The 14,007-nt window shown below is 54.9% G+C and overlaps 1 protein-coding gene and 1 long non-coding RNA gene across 9 annotated transcripts; one reads left to right on the top strand and one right to left on the bottom strand.

The window, feature by feature from the left end:
* Nucleotides 1–1,689: 1,689 nt before the first annotated feature.
* LOC147652148 (maestro heat-like repeat-containing protein family member 7) lies at nucleotides 1,690–9,657 on the bottom strand. 8 transcript variants are annotated; one of them, XM_086898767.1, is made up of 18 exons: nucleotides 7,922–9,657; nucleotides 7,631–7,857; nucleotides 7,296–7,479; nucleotides 6,903–6,967; nucleotides 6,513–6,785; nucleotides 6,315–6,422; nucleotides 6,090–6,238; nucleotides 5,685–5,832; nucleotides 5,288–5,478; nucleotides 5,068–5,205; nucleotides 4,684–4,798; nucleotides 4,374–4,511; nucleotides 3,965–4,141; nucleotides 3,676–3,831; nucleotides 3,415–3,516; nucleotides 2,916–3,018; nucleotides 2,579–2,635; nucleotides 1,690–2,261 (listed from the first exon to the last, which is right to left on the bottom strand). In XM_086898767.1, exons 3-17 carry the CDS (start codon nucleotides 7,411–7,413, stop codon nucleotides 2,607–2,609), a joined length of 2,010 nt encoding a protein of 669 aa, XP_086754893.1. In that variant the 5' UTR covers nucleotides 7,414–7,479; nucleotides 7,631–7,857; nucleotides 7,922–9,657; the 3' UTR covers nucleotides 1,690–2,261; nucleotides 2,579–2,606. The 8 variants fall into 8 exon arrangements, with proteins under 8 accessions (XP_086754893.1, XP_086754886.1, XP_086754888.1 ...); XM_086898760.1 differs by having other exon boundaries at nucleotides 6,315–6,425; nucleotides 7,296–7,466; nucleotides 7,922–8,438; XM_086898762.1 differs by having other exon boundaries at nucleotides 6,315–6,425; nucleotides 7,296–7,529; nucleotides 7,922–8,132.
* A 2,832-nt stretch (nucleotides 9,658–12,489) lies between these two features.
* LOC147652147 (uncharacterized) lies at nucleotides 12,490–13,397 on the top strand. The gene is made up of 2 exons (XR_015289308.1): nucleotides 12,490–12,529; nucleotides 12,826–13,397. It is a non-coding gene; the product is annotated as an uncharacterized LOC147652147 (long non-coding RNA).
* The last annotated feature ends 610 nt before the right edge of the window (nucleotides 13,398–14,007 follow it).

Raw genomic sequence — 14,007 nt, 5'->3', positions numbered from 1 at the left:
AGAAATATCCTTAGTGAAAACAAAGAACAAACGCTGGCATTGAGAGATGGACATGGTCAGGAGGTTGGAAAAGGTAAGGAATGTGAAGAAGAAAGATGCGGGGGAAGTGTATGGAGGGAGAAAGATAGGAATGTAAAAGAATATGAGGGAGAGAGGGGGAGCAGAAGGAGGAACAGAAGGTGGGGTGAAAGGCGGAGTGAAAGGTGGAGTGAAGGGAGGAGTGAAAGGTGGGGTGAAAGGCAGAGTGGAGGGTGGACTGAAGGGCGAGGAGAGCCAAGAGGGAGGGAACAGCCCGCCCACAGGGGTGGTAGGTGGGGCCGGAGCCCAACAGAAAGGTACGGGAAATGGGAAGTGGCTAGCCAGTCGAGCTCTGACTCCGATGGGGACGCTAGCGAGGAATGGTCAGAGGCTGAGTCCTCGGAAGAGAAAACAATAAAGATAAACAAGAATATCCCTCTCCACACTAAAAAAGAACAGAGAGTGGATACCCCTCTCACAGACTGGGGACAGATAAAAGCTCCATATGCCAGCTGGGTCCCTTCAGCTGCGCTAGCGTTCCCAGTCCAGGTGACAGAGGGGAGACAGAGAGTTCTCTCACCAACAAATCCTAAACGGCAAGGCTCCAGCCTGCAACAGCTGATAAGCACAAACGAGACAATGATGACCACATGCCTATCAGTTTATAACTTCGCTGTTTCTAACTATTTTTCTGTGCAAGTTGTGATTGTTCCCAGGGTCCTGTACCACCTGGATAAAGAGTTGAGCCTGCAAGCAGAGAGACCCACCCGGCTTCAGAAAACAGAACTGGTGACAGGTGTGACCATAGCGATGCTGCTTAACCTGGGAGCAACTGGTGCTGCCACAGGTGTCTCTGCCATCGTCACCCAACAACAGAGACTGTCTCAGCTACAAATGACAACTGATGAAGACTTGCAGATAATTGAAAAACCGTGTGTTTTAAATAAGCTTGTATCTTTGTTTAGAGCCGACTAGAAAGAGTCAACATTCTGTTTGTAGAAAGGCAACAGATGCTCTAAAAATACACTTAGTCACTGCGTGTGCCTTATGCTTACTAATGAAAAACTGCAGTATCTATTTTATAAGTTTTAGCCTTTTAGTTAAGTATAGTGTACCCTATATTTTACTCAAGTTTATAATATCTGCTTTTAAAACTTTTTATAATATAGATAAGTTAGGCAAAGTGTTTAGAAATAGATATATAGAAAATAACGTTAGAACTTTTTAAGACTAATACACCTTATATTCTAGCAAATTAGTTATGCATAGAGAGGGGGGAATATGTTGAAGTAGGGTCTAGCGCTCGGAAGATATTGGGATGTAAGGGAAAGATAGTAACCCTCCCCCCCCTCATCTTTAGTGTAGTAATTAGCCCTGCAATTAGCCAATAGCACCTAGCTGTGATGAAAGCAGATGGGAGTAACACAGGGACCCTAGCTTATAAAATGTCAAATTCTCCAGCAATAAACACCATTTGCCATCCGTCACATTGATGTCTGTGTGCAATGGACCGAGTGGCCTGGGTGTTGGTCACTGTGCTGGCTCCTGAACCAGGCAAAGGGTCTGCCTTGCTTTAAAAGACAACAACACAGTACAGGAGAGAACGGCAGGAGGGGCCTGTGTGTCACAGCGCTCTGGATTTGTTACCCTTCAACTCCACAGAGATGCATGTTTAGTGAAAAAGCAAAACTGTTTATTGATGGGATGCGAAGCAAAGGGATGAGCTGAGGGGCAAAAAAGGGGATGGGCAAGGTCTGAGGGCGGGGGGATGGAGCTGTGAAAAGGGATGGAAACTAGTGGGAGAAAGAAGGGATGGGCAGTGTCTGAGGGCTGGAGGCATGGAGCTATCAAAAGGGAAGGAGAATGGAGGGAAAAAGAAGGGATGGAAAGTGTTTGAGGGCCACAGGGAGGGAGGTATTCAAAAGGGAGGGAAATTGAAGGGAAAAAGAAGGGATGGGCAGTTTCTGAGGGCTGCAGGGACAGAACTATCTACAGGCAGGGGGAAAGGGCTGAAGCCATGCGAGCTTCCCACAGGCTCAGCTGTGCCAGTTGTCAGCTGTGCCTGGAGCTCCAGCTGGTCTCTTCTGGTTTCAGCGTAGTCTCGTCTTCCATGGCATCTTATAGGAAGACTGGTTCTCCTAAAGCAGCAGACGAGTGAACTTCTGCTGTTCTTTCAATAAATGTCTGCTGAAAAACAGTGCTCCTCTGAGAAGGGTTGTCATCTCTTCTCAGGGCCTGAAGTGCTGCAAGAGAGGGGAACAGAGCCACGATCAGAGCCCGGATCTGTGGCAATCCTAGGAGAAAGTCCTGCCAGAGCCATGCCAGCCTGCTCTTGCTGTGGCCACGAGAGTGAAGAGGCCAAAAGGATCAGCTGCAAGGTCCTGGTCACCCCACCCAAATCTGCCCCCCATGTCCCTGAAATCTCTCTGTGATATTCCCACACCACCAAGGTGTCCACACAGGGAGAGAAGCCGTCCGAAGCCGGGGCACAGATTGCAGCTCCCTTCCCGGGCATTGCAGATCCCCCAGTACCAGCCCCTCACTGCCAGCTCTCACTCACCCTCGATGAGGGCCTGCAGCTCTTCTTACTATGCCCTCAGGTGCTTCCTGGCCGTCCCTGGGAACACAGAGCCTGTCAGGGCCCTGGCAGCACAGCTCCCTGCCAGCGGCGCTGCCAGCCCTGGGGCCACACGGCCTCCCGCCCCGGCAGGGCTCAGCCCCAGCCCTTGCCGCATCCTGACTCAGCCCAAGGGCACGGCTGCCAGAGGCCGGCAGCAGCCCCGAGGGCAGCCGGGGCTCCAGGGCGCCGGGCCCGGGTGCCGCTGCCGGGACAGCAGCAGCCGGGGCCGGGGCCGAGCTGCGGCGGGGAGGGGAGGGAGCCCGGGCCCGTGGCTCACCGATGAACCTGATGGCTGCCACTCGCAGGGACTCCTGTGGGCTGTCCACGTACGGCAGGGCCCGGCGCAGGTACTCGGCTGCTCGGCTCTCGTCCTGTGCCAGCTGCAGAGAGCGGCAGGAGGGAAGGGTCGGTGCGGGCTCTGCCCCTCGGCCGGGCGCTGCCTGCGGCCAGCCCGGGCCTCCCGTGCCCGCCCAGCCCTGAGGCACCGGGCAGCAGCCACTGGCGCCGGGCTCTGGAGGGGGCAGAGGGCCGGCTGCTGCCCGGGGAGCCGCGCTGCCCCCCAGGCCCGCAGCCCTACAGGGCTGGGGCTCCATCGGCACCCGGCTCGGGGACACAGGAGCCTGGAGAAGAAGCCGTGCAGCCCAGGGAAGGGAGCGGTGTGTGGGGCACAGGCTGTCTCCCATGGGTGCAGCACTGGGCCACAGCTGCCAGCCCCACACACTGAGCACTGGGGGCAGGGAGCTTCTCAAATTTGGGCTTCTCCAGGCCGTTCTTACCAGACAGTCAGCAAACTCCCACAGCTGCTCTTTTCTCAACAGCTGCTTGAGATTCCTCCTCTTGAGGAAGTCGGCCACACGGAGCAGCGTTTGCTGAGAGGCCTGGAGAGCAGCAGAGATGCAGAGATGGCGCTGCAGCCAAGGGCACAGCACTCTTGTCTGGCTGACAGGGCCCAGAGGAAGCTGCAGCCTGGGAGGTTCCACGACAGGAGGAAGCCGATGCCCCTCCCAGGGATGCACCGGCATCACAGCAAACCTCACCTTTGCCACACGCCAGTTCTCATCATAGCAGTGGATGAAGAGTGGAAACAGGCTCTGGTTCAAAATCTTCTCCAGAGGCTTCTTTCCCTCATCCACTACCAAATCCATTGTCATGAAGAAGAGGTCAAGGGAGAGCAACTGCATGTGGCTGTGGCCCTGGAGGAAAAGAAATGAAAAATACCTTAATACCTATTCCTCCAGGCTCGACTGGACAAAGACCCAGAAATCTGTAAGACACAAAGTTTCTGGGCAGCAGCCAATGCCCATGGCTGGGGGCACAGAGCCTTACGTGATCAAAGAGCAGCATGAGTGCCTGAGCCAGCTTTGGAGCAGTGGTGCTGCATACCACGATGTCTTTATTCTTGAGCATATTGATGAACACACGGAGGGTCATGCCAACCACATTTCTATCTGCATCACCCAGCAGGTCCTGAAGGCGTTGAGACAGGCTGCACATCCTTATGGCCTGTTTGGAACACAAGGCTGTGCTGGGAAGCCCTGAACGGCTGCAGCGCCAAGACCACCCTGGCACTGCAACCCCACCCTGCTGCTGCCGGGCCCAGAGGCCAAAGGCCTGTCCCAAAGCACTGAGGCAGGTGAGGCAGGAGAGCTGGGAGCAGCTGCCTCAGCTCCTGAAGCCCAGCCAGCCCAAGGGGCTGCTTTGCCCAGCACAGCTTCAGCCGCTGCCCCGTTCTCACCATCGAGGGATCCTGGCTGAGCACCACGAGGCCTCTGAGTGCCAGGCGACGCCTCTGCCTGCACTCGCTCTGCAGGTGCCTTGACACCATCTCAAGGACATCCTCACCGTATGTAATCAAATCTAAGTACTCGAGGACCTGAAAGGCACAGGGCAGTGACAGGGGAGCCGGCTGGCAGGAGCCTGGAACTGCACAGGGCTGGGCCCAGGCAGCAGCACAGGGCGCGGGCACCGTCCCAGGCAGCTGTGGCTATGCAAGGGGACAGGGCTGGCAGGCAGCTCAGCGAGGTAGTGCTGGCCATGGGGCTCACCTCCACAAGGAATGCCAGGGAGGACAGTTCACAGGGTGCCTTATCCCTGGCGAGTGCCTTGAGCAGCTGGATTGCAATGCGGGAACAGAAGCGGACCAATCCATGGCGCATCTCCCTGTCAGGGGGAAAACAGCACCAAGACTTGAGGTGTGGAGGGGCAAATCTCTGCCATGAATGACTCACAGAGATCTGGCCTTTCCCCAGCATCCTTGGAGGGATCATGGGTGCTTTGGGAGGTGGCTTCTTTTGGGCACCCTCCTCTATCAGCCGTTTCCAGTCTGCTCAGCCATCCCTCAGTGATGAGGCCTTCTGGCCATGACCATGGGGACTATGAGGGGCACAGGGCACACATTTCAGAGGCAGTGGGGGGGAAGGGGCTCTTACCTGGCCAGCAGACCCACGGCATTGTGCTGGGTGTCAGCACAGAGGAGCGTGTCCCAGCCACCCTTGCGCTCCATAGCCATCACCTCTTTGGAGCACCCCAGTCGGCAGAGCAGAGCCTTCATGGCCTGCACTGCAAAGCTGTGTGCAGAGCAAAGCCCAGGTCACACTGGGTGCACTGGTGTCAGCCACAAGGGCATGGGAAGGACAGGAGGACTGGCACCTGTTGGGGTTGCTGGGAAGGTGGTGTTCCTCCTGGCATGCTCTCCAGAAGCTGTCAAATTCCTCTGGTGGCATCTGCTGTGTGGTGATGACAACTTGGAACAGCAGAGCCACAAAAAGGCGAGGGGTATAAATGAGCATCGCCTCATGGCACTGAGGCATCTGGACCATCACCCAGAGCACCAGAGTTGCCTGCAAAAGAATCACACCAAGACAGCGCTCAGTGCCGAGGTGTCCATGGGGCAGGGCCCGAGGGGAGATGCAGAGGGAGCAGTGGGCCCGGTGCCCCCTGAGCCTGCCCCTAGCCCAGGTTTCAGCCCAGCCTGAGGCAGGGAGAGGATGGAGAGTTCCTGGGGAAGCAAGCTGCAGGTGATCAAAGGTCAGCTCCAGAAACTCACACTCAAGGGAAAAACATCTTTGTTGTCCCCATCAGAGGTGCAGATGTTGCAAAGTGGCCAGTTCTCCATCACACAGAGCAGTATTGGCACCACTCTCTTCACTGCTGGTCCTGATGAGGCTATGGCTTGCCACATCACTGCAGCAGCTCTGTGGGATCAGAGCTCTGTGTCAGGGGTGTCTCAGTCACAGAGCCATGCCCTGTGTAGCTGTGGGGTCCCAGGTGACAGAGCCCCAGTGCCCTGAGGGGCAGGGAGGGAGCACTGGCAGCAGCCTCAGGAAACAGAGGGGCCCGAGGCTCCTGGGCCTCTCTGCCTGTTGGGCAGAGCCCATTGGACAGGCTGTGCAGGGCGATGGGCCCTAAAGGCCGCTGAGCCCTGAGCTCTCAAGGCACGTGGGCCCCATACCTGTCACACGATGGGGCACAGCACAGGAGGGTCAGCACCACATCAATAGGGTCTTCTTCAGCCAGCCTCACTATGTCGGTTTGCTGACTGGCATCCACAGGGACATGGGACACCAGACTCTGGTAAATGTTCCTCACAATAGCTGGCACCTGGAGGAGGCATGGGGAAGACTTGGAGCGCTGTCCAAGGCAGCAACTTCCCCAGCTTCCCCCAAGAAGTGCTTACCGTCCCATCACACTCTGCTGGCCTCAAAGGCTGAGGGGGCCCTGTGGATGTGGCTTGAAGGGGCACAGGATCCTGGGAGACCTCCAGTTCTGACCCCTGGCTGGCTACCTGCTGGTCAGAAGAAGCAGCTCTCTTGTCAACAATGTCAGAAGAAACACAAGCTTCCTTGAAATAATCCCATATGAGCTCTTGGCTTACAGTGGGAGTGGGTGTCCTGTCAGCATTTGCGATGCCCTGAGTCTCTCTGGTGTCATCATCTGGAATGGCCACGTCCTCAGTCTCTGCCATGTCAGCCTCTGCCCTGTCATTCTTCACTTCAGTCTCAGAAACTTCTGAGGGCTCAGCTGAATCTGGGCTGACATCAGGCTCTGCCTGGAGCTCCTCCAGCCCAGAGTCAGGCTCAGCTGTGCCCTCTGTTCCTGCTGTGGTGGTGTTCTTTCTACGCCGAATGTGCAAGAATTTGCGGAACCTCTGTGCAGAATGAAGAAAGGACAGGGAAGAGGGGCATGTTCCAAGGAGTGCTCCATGTGCAGAGCTGGGCTGAGCAGTGACAGCAGGCCCAGCCCAGGTGGGGATGGCTGCAGGTACCTTCAGCGTTTTGCGGAAGCGGCCCTGGGCAGGCTCCTGCTCTAGTCTCTTGTCCATGGCTGCATCTGGAAAAGAGCAGCCAGAGCTGAGGGACTGCGGGAGAGGCCGGAGAACACAGCCCAGCCTTGCACTCCCCAGGCAGGGACAGCCCTGGGGTGGCTCAGGGGATGGAGCACGGTCACTGGCGGGAGTCAGCCCCAGCCCTTCTTCTCTCCTGTCCTTGGGCATGTCCACATGGGATGGGATGGGATGGGATGGGATGGGATGGGATGGGATGGGATGGGATGGGATGGGATGGGATGGGATGGGATGGGATGGGATGGGATGGGATGGGATGGGATGGTTCCTAACTGGCTGCAGCCATCAGCCCTGTGGCCCAGCTCTGCCACTCACCATCCTGCAGTGGTTGGAACTGCTCCAGCTCTTCCGGCTGTTCTGCTGGGGCAGCTCCACGGTCTGTTTTTCTGTTCCGTCGGAACACTTTGAACAGGTTGAGGAATCTGCCTGCCATGATGGAATCCTGCCTCAAAGGCACCTTAAAGCGAGATGCCTTGGGAAATCAAACTGAGAAAACAAACTGTGCAGTTGAGCCTTGAATGCACCTGTGAGAGAGAAGCCTCAGGAAGGCTACAGGACAGCAAGTCCTGCAGTCTGGTCTCGAGGGCTCCGGCCACAATGACTTGAGGCTCCTTGTAAATGACTGTGGTCACCAGGTCCCACAGTCTCACCTTTAGGACAGAGGTCAGAAGGATGGGAGATGCCTCAGAAAAGCTCCAGGTCACCAAGTACCGGAGTCTGGCCTTGAAGGTACCTGCAAAAGAAAAGTCTTGGGAAGGCCACGGGCCAGCAAGGCCCACAGTCTTGCCCCGCAGGCACCTGCAAAAGAAAAGCCTCGGGAAAGCCACAGGCCACCAAGGCCCGCAGTCTTCCCCGTGGGGAGCTGCAAAAGAAAAGCCTCGGGAAAGCCACAGGCCACCAAGGCCCGCAGTCTTCCCCGTGGGGAGCTGCAAAAGAAAAGCCTCGGGAAAGCCACGGGCCACCAAGGCCCGCAGTCTTGCCACGAGGTCACCTGTAGAAGAAACGCCTTGGAAAATCTCCGGGTTAGACACAAACGAGTGCGCTGTGTGGGGGCTCCTCACAGCACCGCTCTGGCGCGTCCTGTCCCGTCGCGTGCACTGAGCACTGGGGCATGGCCCTGTCACCGCACTGGGACAGCCCCTATGTCACCATGTGTCACAAAGGGCCCTTGGACACCCTGTCCCTTTCCATTCCACGGTTACCATTCTGCACCGTGTCACAAAGGGCCCTTGCACACACTGCCACCTGCCCCGGTTCCGCCCCCATCCCCCCCAAAGTGGCCCAGGTTGGAAGGAATCCCTTGCCCAAAGTGTCTAAGACAGCCTGACAGGATCTTTAGGAACACCTCAAACCATCAGCAAACGCTGCCCTGCTCTGCAGGCTCAGGGCAGCAGAAGGAGCCCCCAGGGCTGCCGACGCAGGCGCAGCAGGAAGGGCACGGGGCCTTGCACAGAATCTGTACAGGGGCCTGGCAGCACTGAAATCAGCAGGTGTGGCAGAGTCCCCACCGAGGCAGACCTGCCACCCCAGCCGAGCCCTGGCAGTGCTGGTGCCCTTCTCCTGCCCCAGAGACCTGTGCCCCTGGGGGGTTTCTGTGCCAGAGGGCCAAAGCCAAAGCCCACGTGCATTGGGGGCTGGGCTCCTTCCTGCAGGGGTCTTGGCAGGAACATTTGGAACAACTGCTGGTAACTCTTAGTCTTGGTCAGATTAATTACATTAATTGGAATTATTTTCCAATTGAAGTCATTTCATGCACCTCAAAAAACATCTTTGTTGGGAAGGCACAGAAGGATCTGGCAGACTTCACCAATTAATTGGAGTGGCCGGAGAATGTGAAAGATGTGCAAGTTTGCTTCCCATCTCAAAGCAGCAAGTCCTTTGCCTTAACATCATCCTTTGAGAGTCACATTACAAAATATAACACTGCACAGAGGCTAAAAAAAGGCCATTCTTTGATTTGCAAACCTTTGCTTTTCTATGGAGGGATGATAATATCCTAATTCTCTGAAGGATTAAAGCTCTCAAGGAAACAAAGTCCACTCAGTATTACAAAAGTAGTCCAAACAATTGAGTCGACTGCAAAAAGGCTAATCCTCCCCCTGGTACAGATATCTAGGTGGCCAATAAATTTCAGCTCTCCCCTCTTCTTTTTTGCATGAGAACCAGGACCACTAACAGGAAAAGTCACACATATTCCTTATGTCCTCCATAAGCAAGGCTGTGCTAAACCACAGATGATGCTGTTAAACTGACTCAAATTCCAGCCTAGACCTCTCACTTCCAGGCAACTCCTTCCCCAACACACCCACCAATACCAACACCCCCCAAAACATGCTCACAGAACTCCTCAACACCCCACCAGGACCCCCAGCTGTTCCCATCCCTCCACAGAGCTTTCCCACCCTCCAGCAGAGCCCCTGGTTCCCTGCACATGCCGTGGCATGGCACTCAGCAGGATCTGCTCCACGGCCTTCCGCGGTAGCAAGCTCAGGCTGCCAGGCCAATGGTTCCTGGATCATCCTTCCCACTGACCCTTCCTGTGCACGGCTCTTCCATTTACACATTTGAGCTCAGCTTGGACTTCTCCCCTTAAGCAGGATTGCTGGGAAAGGATGGAGAGCAGCCTGGCAAGCTCTTTCTCCAGCTCCCTCTTTACTCTTGGGGCAGCTAGAACATTGCACAGGAAAGCAACTGGTGCCACAAGGAGCGGGTGACGTCAGGGGAGATCACTCAGGACTGCTGTATCCTGAGGGAACACCGCTGGGCTTGGCCTCTGGGTACCTGCACAAACGTCAAGTCAGCCACCTTAGTTTCCAGGACAGCCCTGTGCGGGCCAGCATCCTGATGTGGATGCAGGACTGCTGCAAGGCGCTGCTGGGAGCCAGCAGGACAGGACTGGCTGTCTTGTTTACATGTTGAAAATGAGTGAGATTGTATTTAGCTAGAAATTTAGGGATCCCTGAATTTGATAAGGAGCTGAGCCATTATAAACTAAGAATTTATTTTTTTTTTATTCTGTATTTTAGCTAATTTTTAGCATTTGATTTTGTTTCAACACAGCAAAGTAGAGGCCCTTCTTTTGGTTTGGATTCTTTAGGGAATTGTTTCCCATCTGAAAGGAAGACTCTGTGAAGGCAGCGGTTGTCCGGGCCACAAATACAGGTCATGAAGAAACAAAAGACGTGGCCGAGACCTCCTACATCCCACACTAAGGAGTCAGCCAAGGGAAAGGAGCTTTTGGGAGTCGTGCCTGGGGGAGGAGGGACAGGCAGTGGGGTTATGGCTGTCTCTTAGCTGGGGGACACGGCTCAAAGGGCAGATGGTTGAGGTTTTGGTGTAGGACTGCTGCTGCCCAGAGGATCCACTGCTACTGCAGAACTTTTCCATCTCTGTGTCTCTTTAATGTGGGTGAGCCTCTGCTCCCAGGTGTGGCCATGTAACTGGGTCCTTTCAATACCCAATCACTCTGGGAGGGATCCTCACCATGTGCTTGGGTGCCTGAGGGGAAAACAGGGACCCCGACCACCTCTGTAAGGGAGCGTTTCACGGCTGCTTGTGGGAGCCCAGCAGCTGCTGCTGTTGCCAGGGCATTACACAGGTGACAGCCAGGGAACACCCAAAAACAAACCCCCCCTCCACCTTTTTTTTCTCCTTCCAGGGCTGCCCAGACCCTGCTGTTTCTGCTGCTGCTCTGGATTTTTAGTACACTTCTAGCTCAACATCTCTGGGTCTGCCCAGCCTCATGCTGCTCCTGCCACAGCTTTGAGCTCATTGCTAAACTGTTTGCCACCCCGGGCCTGCACTCCTCTGCAGTTCCATCCTGGCCCCTCCAGGTTCCTGCTATAGTCCATTTCACCAACTTTATATCACCCCACATTTGGGTGCCTAAACGACTGCAGTGGGTCGACCGTGGCTGGGTGCCAGGTGTCCACTGTCACTCTGTCACTGTCTTTCCCACTGGGACGGGGAAGAGAATAAGACAGAGAACAGCCAGCAGGGTGAGATAAGGCAGTTTTATTACAGTAAAATAAACAACTAAGCAGAGATCTGTGCTTGCATGGGCTGAAGAGAAAAAAGTCACTCTCTACTTCCCATCTGATGTTTGGACATTTTCTGAAATGAAGGGCTTCAGCATGCGTAACGGGTCCTCCAGAAGGCAAACACTGAAAACTCAGAAATACCCGCCCCCTTCCTCCTCTCTCTCTTAGATTACCTCTCTGTGCTGTTGTCATAAGGTATGGAATATCCCTTTGGCTACTTTGGGTCAGTTGGCTTGGTTGTGTCCTCTCCCAGGATCTTGCCCACTCCCATCCCCTTTGATGTGGGAAGGAATGTCAGAGGGACAGCACTGCCAGGCAGTTGCCAAAACACTGGTCTGTTGTCAACACCCACCCAGGTACCAATGCATAGCACAGCACTGGAAGGGCTGTGAACTTTACCTTGGTCAGAACCCATACAGGTGCTATGGAAAGTTTTGGATTCTGGCATGTGAGTGCCCTTCTGCACCTCAGACCAGACCATCCTGACAAAACCCATTAAACGACCAGCAGAATTGCATATTCTTAAAACAGGGGAACCTACCTCAACCCCTCCATACTCAGCTAAGAATATCTGCTGCTGCTACAAAAATTGACTACTTACCAACAAAACACAAACGTGCAGATGAAATGATCCCAGCCTCTGCAGAAAGGATTCTTAATGTGTTAAGACCTTTTCTGAGAGGGACCCCAACTGAACTAAGAGATTGTTTAGTTGGGAGATGACACAAAGTCCGGGAAGATGTAGTGCGCAGCGATGCTTTGAACAGCCTGCAAACCCCAGGAAAATCAATCCCAACATGGGGAAACCTCCTGTATCTCATGATGTCTCATTCACTGACACCTGAGCCAAACACATGAAGTTGTGTAAAGCTAAAGGTGGAGAGCTGTCACTGTGAAAACAGGAATGGAAACAGTAGAAGGAAATACAAAGGTAGAGGGGTGAGTGTGAGAAAGAAGCAAGGCTGAAAGTGCAGAAGATTGCTGGGAAGCCTGGAAGAAAGTAGATTACACACTATCTGAGAACAGGAAAGGCGTCCTGTTTCTTCCCAGCTTGCAAGCCTTGAGAAAAGTAACAAACTGTCAGGCCCATGGATTTATTAGAGGCCTGCAGCCGTGTTGCTTGTGAAGGACTGAAGAGATTGTCTCACTGTTGAACGCCGTCAGCTTCATGGGTGAGCCACGAGCCCGGGCTGGCTCCCGGCCCCGCCGCAGCTCGGCCCCGGCCCCGGCTGCTGCTGTCCCGGCAGCGGCACCCGGGCCCGGCGCCCTGGAGCCCCGGCTGCCCTCGGGGCTGCTGCCGGCCTCTGGCAGCCGTGCCCTTGGGCTGAGTCAGGATGCGGCAAGGGCTGGGGCTGAGCCCTGCCGGGGCGGGAGGCCGTGTGGCCCCAGGGCTGGCAGCGCCGCTGGCAGGGAGCTGTGCTGCCAGGGCCCTGACAGGCTCTGTGTTCCCAGGGATGGCCGGGAAGCACCTGAGGGGGGCGCAGGAAGAGCTGCAGGCCCTCATCGAGGGTGAGTGAGAGCTGGCAGTGAGGGGCTGGCACTGGGGGAGCTGCAATCCGTGCGTGAGCTGCAGAGAGCTTCTGTCCTCATGTGCACACCTTGGTGTTGTGGGAACATCACAGAGAGATTTCAGGGACTTGGGGGGCGGATTTGGGTGGGGTGACCAGGACCTTGCAGCTGATCCTGTTGGCCTCTTCACTCTCGTGGCCACAGCAAGAGCAGGCTGGCATGGCTCTGGCAGGACTTTCTCCTAGGATTGCCACAGATCCGGGCTCTGATCGTGGCTCTGTTCCCCTCTCTTGCAGCACTTCAAGCCCTGAGAAGAGATGACAACCCTTCTCAGAGGAGCACAGTTTTTCAGCAGACATTTATTGAAAGAACAGCAGAAGTTCACTCGTCTGCTGCTTTAGGAGAACCAGTCTTCCTATAAGATGCCATGGAAGACGAGACTATGCTGAAACCAGAAGAGACCAGCTGGAGCTCCAGGCACAGCTGACAACTGGCACAGCTGAGCCTGTGGGAAGCTCGCATGGCTTCAGCCCTTTCCTCCTGCCTGTAGATAGTTCTGTCCCTGCAGCCCTCAGAAACTGCCCATCCCTTCTTTTTCCCTTCAGTTTCCCTCCCTTTTGAATACCTCCCTCCCTGTGGCCCTCAGACACTTTCCATCCCTTCTTTTTCCCTCCATTCTCCTTCCCTTTTGATAGCTCCATGCCTCCAGCCCTCAGACACTGCCCATCCCTTCTTTTTCCCACTAGTTTCCATCCCTTTTCACAGCTCCATCCCCCCGCCCTCAGACCTTGCCCATCCCCTTTTTTGCCCCTCAGCTCATCCCTTTGCTTCGCATCCCATCAATAAACAGTTTTGCTTTTTCACTAAACCTGCATCTCTGTGGAGTTGAAGGTCACAAATCCAGAGCGCTGTGACACACAGGCCCCTCCTGCCGTTCTCTCCTGCACTGTGTTTTGTGCAGAGACGCAGAAGAACGAGTGCAGATCAGGCTGGAAAGGTCCCTGTGCTGAAGGCCCCGTTCCACAGCATTGTGGAGTTAAAGGTCTTGCTTAGCACCCTGAAGGCCTTGGATTTTGGAAGAGCCAAGCTGAGTGTGCCCTGAACCCGGCTGTGAAGTGTCGCACTATATTAGAAACGGCGAGATATATGACACAGACTCTCTGGCTGGGTTGATCAAGAGAGAGATTTATTATTTTTGATCTTCATTTATAGACATCTTTGAGAATGTCAGAGTGGTAAAACTCTTACTGGGCATTAAACTTACACATCATTATCATTGGACAAGTGCAACACCACCCCTTGACTGCTTCTTGCAAGTAAACAGCAAGGATCCTAAACAACACCTGCAAAGATTGTTGTCTTTCTCCACGGATTGTTTGGATTCTTCCTTATGCTTCCTCAGGCCAGATTGAGAAGCTTGTGTGACCTAGTTCCACACAGGCTGTGTTCCCTGCTTGCTTTTTGCATTTAGCAGCCAC

Source organism: Cyanistes caeruleus, chromosome 7 (genome assembly GCF_971803275.1).
Source record: "Cyanistes caeruleus chromosome 7, bCyaCae1.hap1.1, whole genome shotgun sequence".
NCBI lineage: Eukaryota > Metazoa > Chordata > Aves > Passeriformes > Paridae > Cyanistes > Cyanistes caeruleus.
This window is presented reverse-complemented; position numbering and strand designations above follow the sequence as displayed.